A 14852-nucleotide genomic window follows, 5' to 3' on the forward strand; every position below is an offset into this window, starting at 1 on the left:
GCCATCTTGCCATGGAAAAGCTCAGGGCACCGGTGTGGCCATGCCACAGGATAGGCCAGCAGCCGGTCTGGCTCCCAGCAGCATACCAACCCTGCCCTGCAGGGCCTGTACACCATGACGTCACCAGATGCTGCTCATGACACCACTGACCTGGCACAGCGGCCCTGCTGCAGCCTGCATCTGTGATGCGACATGAGGCCCAGCCGCCTCGTGTGACCGCACCCGCCCAGGCGCCACCGCCACCACACCGTAGCGTAGCGCCTGGTGTTACATCAGTAGGCCAACCCCTCACCACGACGTGCTGTGACATCACCTGCTAGCGGCCTGATGTCAGCAGCCTTTCCCTCACGCTGCTGACAGGACGAATCCTCCCGCCGCCCTCAACCGCCCCGCTCGCGCCTGCCCGCGCGCCGCCCGGCCAATCAGCGAGGCGCTTGCAGCGCGGGTGGCCGCGGCCAATCGCGGGGACACTTACAGCCAGCTGCTGCGCGCCGGCGCTGGGTTTGACCCTCGGGGGCCGCCGTAGGCCCAGCGGCTGTCCCATTGGTCTGCGGGAAGCTCTGCCCGCCGGTGATTGGTGGGCGGCGCGGCGCGCGCGGGGCAGCGCGTGGGGGGGCGCGGCCGGGCGGGGGCCGGCGGCGCGTGGGCCCGGGTGGGGTCCGCCGGCGGGGCCGTCAGCGGTTCCGGTGCCCGGGGCGTCCCCCGCCATGGCGGCGCAGGCCCCGCTCGGGCCGCGGAAGCGGAGCGGCGCGGCGCTGTGCGGGGCGGGCTGGGCCGGGGCCGCCCGGGCCGGGGCCGCCCCCCCGGCCGCGGCGGGCGGCGGCGGGGCCCTGGAGAACGGCTTCCCGCCCCACAAGCGCCCCAAGAGCGCGGGGGCGGCCGGGCCCGACGAGGGGCCGGGAGACCCCTTCGGGGACAACGACGACTTCACGGCGGACGACCTGGAGGAGATCGACATCCTGGCTTCGCAGGCGCTGTCGCAGGAGGCGGCCGGCGGCGCCGCGCCCCGGGCGGGCTTCCCGAGACACGCGTGGAGCGGCTGCGGGCCGAGCAGCGCCGAGCGGCCGCCGGCGGCGGGGCTGCCCCGGGGCAGCGCCCCCGCTGCGGGGGGGAAGCTGAGAGGTCGGTGTGCCCGGGGCGCGCCGGGGAGGGGAGCGCGGCCCGGCCGTCGCGGGGTTCGGCGGTGTGCCGAGGGCAGCGCCGGGGGGGCCTCCTCCGCCCTGCGAGGCGGGCGCGGGTTTGCCCGGGCAGCCCGGGCTCGGGTCAGAGGCGGTGCGGCTGTTGCTGTCACCTGGGTTCCCGAAGCCGCCCTGCGCTTTACAGTATTGGGGAAAAGGTTTGTTGTCCCTTTGGGAATTGCTTCTGGTTACCCCATCTGGCTATCGGAGCGTCATGGCGGTATGCCAGGTGCCTACAGGGCTAGTGAAGATTCGAAGAAGTGACGCCCGAGCAGCCACACGGCATTAAAGTAACAGTACCGGGAACCTGTTCTCTGATAACGCCTGTGGTAACGCTTACCTGTGGCGCTGATGCTGCACCTTAAACCTGTTAAATAAAGCAAACGGGTTTCATAAACTGTTAACACGCTTTCAGTATGGTTTATGGTAACGTGCGTGTTGGCTACCAGATTTCTTTTTCCTAACCGTTAACTTTCACTAGCAAATGCACAGCATGTCTCACACTAACTGTTGATTTTCAGCTGCACTTTGAGAAAGCATACAGGATACAGGCTTTTGTTCATAATTAAGTACAGAGGCCTTAAATCCTGTAAGTGTGTTTTAGCAATGCTACCATTTGTAATCTCGCCAGGTACAAAAGTTTTCACTTAACTCTTATTTGTGCAGGGTGCGTGAACTAAAATTACCTTGGAGGAAATGCTTGCACTTACTGTGGGTCGTCTTACTGTTTTAAGGTATTAGAAATGTTTGGGGGAGGGTTTTCTTCTGTCTTAGGATTGATGCACAAGCTCTAAAAAAGTGACTGTGGTGATTAGACGTATGCAGTTTACCCGCTTGTAGCGACAGTATAAATATTAAGATATTCAGACGTACGTAATGGCAAATAACAAAAGTCGTCAGTGATGTACATACATCATCCGTGCTTCAGAACAGGTCTTGGCTTTTTTCTGCAACAGGAAGCAGTACAGAAGATAGTCTGATGAGAGATGCATTCCAGTTTGAAGTACTGCAAACACAGCATGAAGAAATTAAACAGAAGGTTAGCAATATCTTCCCCTCCCCTCTAAATACCACATTTTTTGGTAGGGCTAACTGAAAGGTGGGAGAAGTTCGGTTCCAAGTGTTTCATTCTAATCAAGTTGATCAGTAATCTTTGAAATCCATGGATCTATTAAAAGCGGCATACTAGAAACAGCTCTAGTAATATTAAGAGTAAGAGCTATATTTTACTTCTTGGTCATTTCAGATTAGCAAATGCTGATTTGTCACTTTTACTTGTTTCCTACCAAATCCATTCTCTGTCCTGTCAGCTAGTGAGCGAGAGTGGTTTCGTGCAACTTAAAGATTTGAAAAAGTAACGTGACTTTTAAGTTGTGTTATTTTACCTTCTGATGATCCCTTATAGAAAGATCCTACGGGCAAGAAATAGATGCGGAAGAGTAAGAAGGTACAAATGCCCGTACCAAGTCCATCCTTTTTTGGCAGACAGCTTAGGAAGAATATAAGACCTGAGCAAGTTTATGATGATATTTTACCAGAATAGTCTTTTAGCCTCTGGTAAAATTTCATGTAGGTAATTCCTGATCCAGAAATATTATATGTGTATTTAATATTCTATAGTGTGGGGTTTTTTTAAACGCTTGTGTATTTGGTTTTGGATACGTTTTAGTGTGAAAGAGGTCCTCAGCTGAACAACACATTGTGTCAGGAAGTGTCATCTTTGTTTTTATTTTGAACTTTGCACCTAGTGATTTTCAGCGGATGGGTCTTGGCTGTTACGAGAGGCAGTAAACAAGGCACAACTTGTGCATAGCACTCGCACCTCAATAGACCTTTGTTTCCTCACAGTAGTGCTTTCTCCCAGATGGAAGGGTCCTACTCTAGTTACCTTTCTCTCGTCACCCTTACCTCTGTTCTCTGAATCTCTCCCAGCTCTATTATATCCCTCTTTATTGGGGAAGCTCCTACCTGTACACCATGTTCAACATAGGGGTAAAACCATGATTTTACATAGTGGTATAGAGGTGTCTTTCTGCTTTTTTTTCTCCACGCTTTTCTGAGTAACTCGATTATTATCTCTACAAAGTCTTGTCTGAGTGGTGATGGCTGTTCAGAAAGTATTAGAGACTATATATGTCATGAAGATACTGTCTGGGGGTGGTAGCTTGTCTTAGGACAGTGTGCTTGTTGGCTGCCATGCTAGATGAAATATTATAATTAAATTATAATTGTTATCATCCAAACAATGAATAAATTATTCATGTGTGTAACTAGAATACTTCAAAAAAAAAAAAAAAAGAACATAATCACAGAGAAGGCAAAAGAGAAGAATGCTCTTTGACAGATACCAGGATGGTATATGAAGACATGTCTTTGCTGTCATTTTATAATTCTGTTAGAGAACAGAAAACAGTAGCAGAGCCTGATTTAATCAGAAAAAGATTAGAAGCAACATTGCAGAATTTCTGAACTGGGTTACAGGAGCATTTTTCTCCCTAGAAAGTATAAATACACCTAATTTTCAACCACATAATGATATGAATACGTACTCTTGTTATATACATCCTTTAATGGAATTCATCTGTTTGCAGCTGAAAAAAATGCAGGATGAAATTCTTACTAAAAATGGAGAAATTAAAATTTTACGTGACTCAATGCAGCAGATGGAGTATGCTATGGAGGAGCAGAAAAGATCATATGTGCTATTGGAACAGCAAAAATCTCAGACCTTAAGTGAAAAAGAGAGAGAGTTCTCCAAAAAGGTTTGTAAATATGTCAATTACCTGCACATCACATGCAGAAGCTGATTTTATGACTTAATGATGTCACAGACCATCTAGTCAAAGGAAGAACATTTGTGTGAAATTTCCAAACAATGTATGCTTTTATTTTCTTATCTAGAAGAAAGCGTTTGTCAGAACTTGCTGAGGGTTTTCTGCCAAAATAAAAGAGTAAAATTCAAACGGTAGAGAGGTTTTTGTTTACTTGTTGCTTTTTTTGAAGCAATCCCAAGAGCATTAAAACTGGAATGTATATTAAAATGGAAAAAAGCGACCGAATATGCTTTATGACTCTGATCAGATTGCTGTTCCTGTTGCAGTCATCTTTCTGAAAGCCCTGAAGAGGACAGTGGCTGCTTTTGTCCTGTTTACTCTGCTGTTAACGGCCTCGCTGTAGTCATGCTCTGCGTGGCACTTGGTCTGTCTTAACAAGTCATATGCTTCTTGCCTGAAATTTTGACACTTGGTTCTAAGATAGTATTAATGGACTAGCATACATAAAAATGGAGATCTTATGCAGAGTTCACAGTAAGTAGATGGTAATCCTGAAATCTTATGGTAATCCTAGTTGTTCTGCAGTTCTAACACCTCTAAATTATTCAGTAACAGTGAAACTGTCTTTTTAATTCCTCTTTCAGTTACTGTCATTACAGTCAGAGTTGCAGTTCAAAGATGCAGAAATGAATGAATTAAGAACACGACTTCAGAACTGTGAAAGAAATAAACATGTTACTCAAACAGCTTTAACGCCAAGGTAGGAATTTTGGAAAATGAATGTGTGTTCCTTTTTACAATACGTGTTCTTAAACTATTAAAGGGGTTTTCTTTCTTTCTTCATGTAACTCTTAGCTCCATTGTCTTTAAAAAAATACAACCAAAAAAAGTCTGTTGACCTCTGTGGAATTTGCTCAAAAAGAGCTTTCCTTGTATCTGTGACAGAAATGCAAAGAGTTGATAGTGAAGTACTTTTACAAGATCAGTGTAAATAGATCTTTGTTTATTGTTTACTAAAATAATTACAAAAGAAATATTGATTGATCTAAGTGTTTGATTTTTATCTTAGCCCTAAAAAGAATTTTGCAATACAAGTGAAATCAGAAGGATGTTCTCCACAGCCTGGAAAAAGATCTTTTCCTACAAAGGAATCCTTCAGTGCTGAAATGTCCACTAGACCATCATGTTCTTCGGGAAATTTGATTGCCCCGACTACTTCGATCAAAGAAGGTAAACCCATATACAACCTGCAACATTTTTAGCTGCATGTGAACGTTCTGCCTTAGGATTTGTACTACGTGATTGAACAGCTTCATTAAGTTCACTGTAGAGAAAAACAAGTAGTTGTTTTATTTTGAGTTTGCTTAAATTTCTTTCTGTTTTATACCAATTGGCATTAAATATCTATGACTGAAATTTGCATCAAGATCATTTTAATTCACACCTTGGGTAATGCCTGTATACCAGATGCCAAGGTGTCAACGATGAAGTGGCAGTTGGCCATTATTAAAAACTTTCATGTATTATGTGATGAACTGAAATATCCAAATTGTTAATCTGCCTTTCTCATTGAATAAAGAAGAACAGGAAATAATTTGCCTATTTCTTCAACTGGTCTGCTAGTCAGCTAATGTGGTTTTTTTTTATTCTTGTGGTTTTGGCTTTAAAGCTGACCTTTTGGGGGATTTTATTTTAAAGGGTACATATTTAGCCATATTGAAAGAAGCAACTGAAACAGTATACTCATTTCCTCTTTTATGTGTAGGGCAGTAATTCTCACAAAATTGTATCTTGAAATTCATTTAGTAAAGCTTAGGAAATGAATATATGCGTGTATTTGAAGATTGCTATAATATGAAACAAAAATGGTGGGTTTTTATAGCAGCCAACTTCCGTGTTTCCAATAGGAAATAATAAATGGAAGAAATCCGGATATCATCAACTAATCCTTACAGGAAGAGTCATGAAAAATCTGAGATGTTACTGTCAGTTACAGTATTCAATCTGAAACTGTATGGGCAGTATGAACTCCATCAAAAAGAAAAATACAGGAGCCTTAAAGCATTTGTATTGCTATTTTTTCAGCCTCCTGACTGTTTGTTATGGTAACAATGCTCAATATGCCTATTTGTTTGAAAAACACACTTGATTATTTGTTTTCTGAACCCTGCAAGGCGTTTGGCTTCAGTTTTGGCTAGTAATTGTGACATATGTAGATGATTGAAAGATGATGAAATGCTCAAATTTTTATTTATTTATTTATTTAAGAATTTTATGTTGATTTTTAACGTAGTCATGTAAATCTGTGCTAGTAGTGGGAATTCAACTTAAGGTATTGTTTTTTTCTAAAAGACAAGTTGAGAGCAATAGCAATGAACAATCTGTGGAACATCTGACAGTAAAGGTGAAATTTTATTCGCTTTTCTGATTTATTCTGGGGAGCAATTCTACTTGCATCACAGCTCTTAACTATTGTTTGATGTATCTGAGTTATACAAGACGCTTTTTACTGGTCTACTGTCTGTTTACTTACTATGTAACAGCTATGGCTAACTGAATGTGTGTAAAGGATAGGTACAGATATACAAGCAATTTAGTTCTCATGTTAGACTCATAATTGCTGTTTGCTTCAGACAGTAAGATAACCCATCCTGAAGTTCTATCCGTGAAGCATGAAGCAATCGGAAAAAACGGTTCCCACAACTCTGTACCTAAACGAAATGCACAAGGTAACTTAATTCTGTTCATACAGAAATAGTGCGGATTTCTGAGGAACAGCTCAGATGCCTTTACTAAGCAGCGTCGTGCTGAGGAGCCTGCTACGTACAATGCCACTGCACAGAACAGTGGTGTTCAGCTAGACGCTTTTTGCTTTGAATATTGTGATTTTGCAGTAAAACATTTCAGGTTATATTATTATCTTGTGTCATAATAACATTCTTATGTTGTTATTCTATTTAAGAAAAAAGTTTGCCTGGGTTTTGCTTTATGGAAGGATATGGATCAAGAGGCATCTTGATCAAAGCTGACTCTTTCAGTATGAATATATTATGCTTTTTATTGTAAACCAATGTAAAAACAGGAAAAATGTACTTTTTTTTTTTTTTAAAGAAGGTAAAAACAATAAAGCAACATTTACAACAGTCAACACCAGGACGTCTTCAGGGTACTATTTTATTTCCAATTCAGAACAGAATTGCATCACATAATTTTAATGTCTGGACTGGAACATGGAGGGCAAGTTATCAGGATAGCTGGGATATACGATCATTTGGCTTGAGCTATTTTGCTAATATGGGATTGTAATTAAAATATCTCTAAATATAATCTGGTTAATATTTAAATCATATCTTAAATTCAGTTTTCTGAAAATCATTCTTTTGTAGAGAAAGAAAATTTTAATGAAAAAATTCTTTTGAGGTTGAGAGCACTATAAATAAGGCTAATCTTTTGAAATACTATTTTTTTGTTGTTGTTGATGTTGCAGTTGATGGTAAAGCTACTCCAAAGACAATTATGTATCCTTTCAGGTTCTATCTTACTAAATGCACTGATGAAGCAGCCCATTGTCCCTGGGTCATTACTAGGACTCTGCCATCTTCTTAGCAGTAACTCTGAGCCTCTACCTGGAGCTGTATTGCAGCCTAACTATTTGGATACGTAAGTTTTTTGTTGGTTTGGTTTGGGTTTTGTTTTGTTTTGTTTTTTTTTTTTTTTGTTAAACCATATCTGACATGTGGCATTCTCTATACTAAGAAATGCTTATTCATGTAGGATAGCTCATTCCTTGTGTTAAATGCTGTTTTGCTTAGGCCATTTAATGCAAAATTTGGAACATCGTTCTGCATCTTTGATTATTAATCTTTGATTATCATAGATACTAAACAGCGGAACAACACTAAGAGATAAACTAGGTTAATTATATATTAGAGGAAGGCACAGAAACATATTTTGTAAAACCTGGGAGTGACTGTTAGCAGCTGCTTACGTTAACCACTTGGACATAAAACTTGCATTGCAATGAGGGAAGCATATAAACATGATCATGAGTTAAGTGGGAAGAAAATGTTGAAAATGTGATCAAAAGAACAGTAGGCTTTATATCTTCAAGTCTAAACTATGTTCAATTTGTAATGTAGAATTTATGTGCAATTTTCTAAGATATATTTATAGTGACCGGTAAAGCATTTTAAATATGAATATTGGATATAAATTATAATTAGTTTTCACTTTAAAGAATTAGATTGTAGCTCCTGAAATACCTTTGCTTTTCTGATACGTTATTTTATTAGTAAGTCTTGTGTTTTCTGGGTCATAGCAAGGCTCATGTCTCATTGCCCTTGCTATTTATGCAAGTAGAGGTGGTGCATTTGGCCTTTGTCGCTGCAGTTTGACTAGTTAATAGCTGAACTCTCTCTCTCTCTCTCATCTCTGGCCAAGAAAATAATTTTTTTATTGTTGTTGTAGTCCTTTAAAGGCCCTTGTGTATTACAGATCAGTAATGTGCAGGTACTTGTCCTCCCCAGAAACTACCAAATAACATCAGGGGAAGATAAGAATATATGACAGGTTATTAAAAGCATGAAACTGGGAAGCCAATGTTTGAAATGTAGTTTCAGACAATGGCTTATAGTGAGCTGCTGAAGTTACTCAGCTGTAAGCTCTGACTACTTTCACAAAACCTAGGAATGCTTTGAAATTGCTCTTCCATGCAGGTATCAAGGAGTAGGATTTTTTTCCCACAGACATCTCTTATTACTCTAGCCTTTCTATTATTTGATTCAGAATACGGATAACTCAAATTTCAACTATGTTCTCTGCCTTTTGTTCTGAAGTATTTCCCTTCTTTTAATTTTATTTGGATAGGAAGTCCACACAACTACCCAGCAGCAGGACAACTCAAGAAGAAGTTGCTCCTCTTGTATCCCTGCGAGAAGCTCAAAAACTTGCAATAACAGGATTGAACTTGATTGCTATGGACGAAGGATTCTCAGAAGGAAGCCCAACAGAAAGCCGGAGAGAGTTCTTGCACCTCACACGCTGCAAGATCCGAGGCGCCGTGCATCTCTTGCCCTTGGTAGAACACCATATTGGTGCATACTGTCAAGCAGTACAATTGGCGGACAAGTCAGTAAATGGTTCTTGTGGAAACCATTCAGCTGTTTCTTCCAGAACCAACACAAATATGGTGTCAAGTAAGGAGGACTTAAGGTTGTCTCTTGAAGAAACTACAGTTATATCACTGGGTATTCTTTATTATTTGGCGTTTTATAGCTGGGACGTTGTCCACACATTGCTATCCGCTGAAGTGGAAAAAAGTTCTGCTGCTGGAGATGAACATGTTTCCAAGATGGACAAAAATGTGTTGTGTGATAATCATTGTGATAATAAAGAAGATACCAGGACACAAGGAGAGCTGCCTGTAACTCCACAGGATGCTCCCAATAATGATCGAGCTCAACATTCCTTGTTTAAAAAGCTGCTTCAGGTTTTAGCTTTTTCTGCTGCAAGAGGCTCCCAGACTGATAGTATACTGAACCAAAGCCTAAAAGTTTTGGTGAAATTAGCTGAAAATTCAACAATGGACTTGCTAATAAAGTAAGTCAGTAATAGCTTTACAATTATTTCAGACTCAGTTGTTTAGCAATTTTCATTCTCTGTTGAAACTAATTTGTGCAAATGACAGTAGAAGTTTTGACATGTATGTAACGAATGTGATAATCGCCCCCAATCAGCAACAAGGTTTGCTTATGATGTTTATATGAAGCAGATGCTGTTGCCTCATTGCATAGCTGTCACTTGAAAGTGAGAAAACTTCTTAAGGCCATATGCAGTTGATCAGAATATCTAACACGTTCATTGTGGGGGTTTTTTGATTGCTGGGAGATAGAGAATAAAAGAGATAAAGAATAAATTTTGGATTGCTGGGAGATAAAGAATAAAAGCACAGGATGTCATTCTGGTGGGTAAAATGCCACTCTTGGAAGTGAGACATTTTGTCTGCTAATGGTCTAATATACACAACCATAGTATGAATTGCAGACTGACTGCCAAATGTAACAGAATATGTTTTTCAGTATACTTTGTATTTATGATATTTAAGTTGAGATCAGGTATGTTCTGAATGGCTAACAATGCACAAATTACGATGCTGTCTACAAGAAAGTGTATTTTCAACTTGTCAGTGCATTTCCCATTTCTAACTCTGAGTTTTCTTTGGAAGTTTTCAGCACTTACTGAGTAGCCAGATACTGCTCCGTTGTCTGTGTCCAGAGACCTCTTTGCCTGCTGTCCTTTTGACTGTGAGACTGTTGTCTATTCTTGCTCAACACCACATGTTGGTTGTTCAACTTTGTTCTCATTCAGGTAAAAGACTGCATAATACAGAGCTGTTACCAGTTGAATTAACTAAAAGTAATGCAAACAGGCCTTGCTCCAAGGTGTTAAAACTCCAAAAGGCAAAAAGCCTGCTATGTTACCTGAAAACTTGTTTTCTAGTACAGTATTTCAGTTATTGTTTGAAGAGTATTTTGTCTTGTGGTATCTTTCTACATACAGTGCTTTTGATACCCATGTGGATTTTTAAAACTACTTTCCAGATTAATGTTTATTATATTAAAGGCTGATGAGGAAAAAAGGGCTTTTGAAGAGTTTTGAAGTTTAATTTATCTGCGCCCACGACACTGTTGAGTTTAGGGATTCCAGTACTCTGCATGACAAATAGTCTTTGTCCAGTTCCTTATGAATGAAGTAGGACAGTATTACCACAAATGCATATATAAAGTTTAGGGATACTAGTTATTTCAGCACTACTTAAGATGTCTGAAGTAAAGCAGGAAGTTGAGCCTGTGTCATGAGTCCAAGGATAGCACTCTACCTATTTTCTGAAATGTTTTCTTGTGTGACAAAATTAATTTTTGTCATAAACAATTGACTAGTTGGGAAAAGAACAATGTTATCTCTATTTCAGACACCTGCCTTCTTCTTGCACTGTACATGTATATTACATCAAGACCAGATAAATCAGCATCCGAAACGCTTTGGCTTCAGCTGGAACAAGAGGTAACCGCAGCTGTTTGTTCATATGCTTTTTCCTGCTCTTTCCAGTTGGGGGAGTGGGAGGAGCAGGGCAGTGCACAAATTGTCCGAAAACAAGTCCTTTCCTCCAGCTGAAGTAGAACACTGAAAGTATTGGCTTGCAGTAAGAGATTACATTGATTTTTAAGAGTAGCTGCTTGAAACTGAATCAGTAACTATTCTTAAAGGGAACATAGTCATAATAGTCATAGTTAAGTCACTGAAAAAGCAAGAAAGATCCTAGGATGGCTGTAAATGTTCAACACTAAGCTTTATTTTGCCTTTAGATCAATAGAAGAATAAAAGGAAGAAAGATCTATGATTCATTTTGATTGTATTAATTACTTCTGAACTGTATCTCATGAGTTATTACATATAAAAGGCAGTCTGTAGCAATTTAGGATTATATTCATTGTATTCAGTGGAAATGCTAGCTTGCTGTATAATAGTCATAATTATATCTAGGAAGAATAGCTTTTGAACTTAGTTTGTATTGTTTGTACTGACAGCGGTGACTTGTTTGAGGTTCTACTATTTGTTCCACTTCTGTTCTCATTTGAAAGAATTTTGAACTATTTTTATTATCCCCCTACCTATATTGTTATATTAAGTGTAAACAGATTATTTGTATGCAGAATTAAGACCCGCTGCACCTCGTTAGCCTTTCTCATCAGAAAGTTGAAGAGGTTTCTGTGCAAGGCAAATTCTATACCTGTAAAGTTTTACAGGAAAAAAACTTTAACAATTTTTTGTGGTAAAAAAGATCAACTGTTAAGAAAAAAACAAGAATGTTTGAAAGTAGTGACGAAATATCATTTCTGCCTCCCTTTATCTGCAGCTTAATTGTTTGATAATTCTGCAGAACCCTAGTACTCATTATAATGCAATCTCCGTGTTTTTGTAATAGACAGTTAGACTCCTGACAAGGTGTATGCGGTGTTCCAGTCCAGCGGTTTTATTACCTGGTACAGACTGCCAATGTAATCTCGAGGTACGTCACTAGAGTGGCTGAGTTTAATCTACCGAGAACTTAAAGGTACTCAATGCTGAAATAGCTTTTTGCCCTTTTTTTAGCTACAATGAAACAGAAGTGTACTGTGCTTTAAAGGATGCCACCTTCTAGGAAGCTTGCTTTTGCTTGCTAGAAAATATTCTGAAATTTGGAATTTTGAAGAGATTAATCAGTAAAGTTCATAGTGAAATAAGTTTTCCGCTACTATAATTTTAGTTTGTGTATTGAGGTACTTTTTCCCTCTTGCAGGTGGTTAAGGCACTAATTATAATGTTACATAGACAGTGGATGAAGATGAGAAGATCTGAGAACAGCTTGTGTGCATATAAGGAACAAATTATTCAGTTTTTACGGGATGCTGTTTTACTCTTACACTGCCTATCTCAGAAAGATAAACTGTTCCATGAGCACTGTTTGGAAGTTCTTCATCAATATGACCAAGCTATGCCGGGCATAAGAGCCATTCTGAAAAAGACTCAAAAATTGAGTGCCTGTGAAGGTAAAACAAGTCAAATGATAATGTTGGTGTTTTTTCCATGCTGTAGAAATAGAAATTCCACTTCTGTCCCTCATTTAACAAGTACTATGTACCAAATACCATGGATGTTTGTTGCTCAGACCTCTGAAGGTCTGACAGTCTAGTGCTTCTCAATCTTCATTATACTGAATCACTACTCTACTATTCTTCTTTAATAGTTTTATCTTGTTCTTCTCTCCATAGCGATATGCCCCTATTATCTGATCAAACAAAATCCTATACTCCAGCTCTCTTTAGTAGAACAATCTGCACTATATGTTACCTTATTAAAAAAAAAAAATCATTATTCCAAGTTTCCAACTAGCATTACACCTTCTCTCTGCAATTTTGTTGGTTTTTTTTTCCCTGCATCCTTAACATCTCTCCTCTTTCTTCCTCTTCCCTCTTGTACCCCCAACCTTCCTCCATCACCCCAAAAGCTTCTCTAGCCCATGTCCATCAGGACTTGCCCCTTGCTTTGCATACATCTGGTGTCCATTTCCTAGAGAGTGCCAATCTCATGAAGTTGCCTCTCCTCCTTGTACCTTGATGCCATTTCTTCGTTCACTCACGGCATTATTTACATGCACGTTGTAGAGCTGATGCAAAGATTGTGCTCTTATGTCAGTATGTGGTTTGCTACAAGATACCAGACAAGGCATCTGGTCTTAGAGCCAGAGTGATAAATCCTTCAGTGTTGGTGTATGTATTGCATCAGTAAGGCAGGTCATGCAAGCATGCCACTATTAAGTTAGTGACTTTTCCGGAGATGCTAAACAGCGTGCCATGTATTTGTTCTACTCTGATTACTTAGAGTGTCCTGAGGTTTTCCAGAACTTTGCCTAACACTTTGTCTATTTATGCTTGGGAATGAACCAAAACAGTGTAACAGGTTGTGATTTCGGGGATGGTGGTGCACACGTGTGCTTGCAAACCTGTAATTAGCATTCAGGTCTTCCTTTAAAACACAAAATACTATGCTTCTGTCCTAGTGGCTTTTTAAAATTAGTTAACAAAAATGAGGTTTTAAGCTTAATAAGCAGTCAGAACTAGTTGTAAAATAACAAAGTGCCCTTTACTGTTTTTCCACTAATAGCTAAATTTAATTCACTGTCCAAGTTAGTTCTCTCCTCTAATGCCTAAAAAGGCATTAAAGAAAAGAGGGGGAGAAGTTTGTATGACAAAACACATATCTAAAGACCTGTTTGCACTGCACCTTGAAAAAGCATATTTGCTGTAGTCTTCTACAGTCAGAATGTTTTAAAATGCAAACAGCTACCAGCTATAATTGTACTATATCAAGTAGAAAAATGACTCTGAAACATGATTTTGTTGTTGTTACAGAGCTGATTTTGGATGAATTGTATCCTCCTGAGCCAGAAGCAGAAGACCAAGGAATGGACTCCAGTTAGCTAACACCTAGCAAAGAGCTCTGTCCTCCCTCATCTAAATCATAATAATCATTGCCAGTGTAAATCTGAAATTCAAATCATCTGTTTTATGAAGGGACAATCTAAAGGTTGCACTCAAATGCAGCATAACTAAGACACATTTCTTTGTTGTGATTATTTTATTTAAGTGCCATCTAAATGTAGCTGAAAGCAAAGAAATTGTGATGTAAGAATTATACTGCAATGTACTGTTTTGCCATGCAAAACCACTCAATGGCTTATGACAGGTTCTCTTTATGAATTTCATCCTTTATGAAATTGCTGTGAATAGAATGGAAGTTTCATTATTGTGTTCTCTGTTTTACTGTGACTACAGCTGAATTTATGATGCTGAATGTGCCAAGATGTTTGGGATCACCGAGTTCATATGAAAGTCTTTTGAACATATTTGTTTCTCTTGCAGCTGTAACACTTTCTTGCTTGACTTCCAAAATTTTCACATTGATCTTAGTACAGTTTACTGTGATTTTAAAAACCTTTCTAGAAATAACTTATAGTTGGCAGTTCAGTTCTGAGCAAGAAATTCAAAGCCCTGTAACGATCACCTGAGTTCACTCATTTTTCTCAGTTTCATGAATCTGTTGAAAGTGTAACTATTGAGATGCCAAAACAAAAAATACTAGAGCTTATTTTTTTAAAAAGTTGCCTTAGAAGAGTAAGATAGTAATGTTGAGGAAAGCATTCTCTCTTAGTAGGCGAGAGAAGGATATTTAAATGTGTGCAGAGTGACTGGTTTTTTTGGTTGTAGTATCTGGGTAGGCACTGCAGTGAAGATGAATGAGCGTCTCATTCCTAGGATACAGCACTGATGATTGGAGGAAGAACTGTTGCTGTACCCTTTCA

The 14852-nt window shown here is 40.0% G+C and overlaps 1 protein-coding gene across 1 annotated transcript; it reads left to right on the forward strand.

Annotated features, from left to right (window-relative positions):
* Positions 1-613: 613 nt before the first annotated feature.
* Positions 614-14548, forward strand: ATRIP (ATR interacting protein). The gene is made up of 13 exons (XM_075513907.1): positions 614-1122; positions 2135-2217; positions 3770-3940; positions 4597-4712; positions 5022-5182; positions 6586-6681; positions 7483-7612; positions 8819-9550; positions 10176-10318; positions 10923-11014; positions 11937-12020; positions 12291-12540; positions 13903-14548. Exons 1-13 carry the CDS (start codon positions 708-710, stop codon positions 13968-13970), a joined length of 2541 nt encoding a protein of 846 aa, XP_075370022.1. The 5' UTR covers positions 614-707; the 3' UTR covers positions 13971-14548.
* Positions 14549-14852: the final 304 nt, after the last annotated feature.

The sequence above is a fragment of the Mycteria americana genome, chromosome 11 (genome assembly GCF_035582795.1).
Source record: "Mycteria americana isolate JAX WOST 10 ecotype Jacksonville Zoo and Gardens chromosome 11, USCA_MyAme_1.0, whole genome shotgun sequence".
Lineage (NCBI taxonomy): Eukaryota > Metazoa > Chordata > Aves > Ciconiiformes > Ciconiidae > Mycteria > Mycteria americana.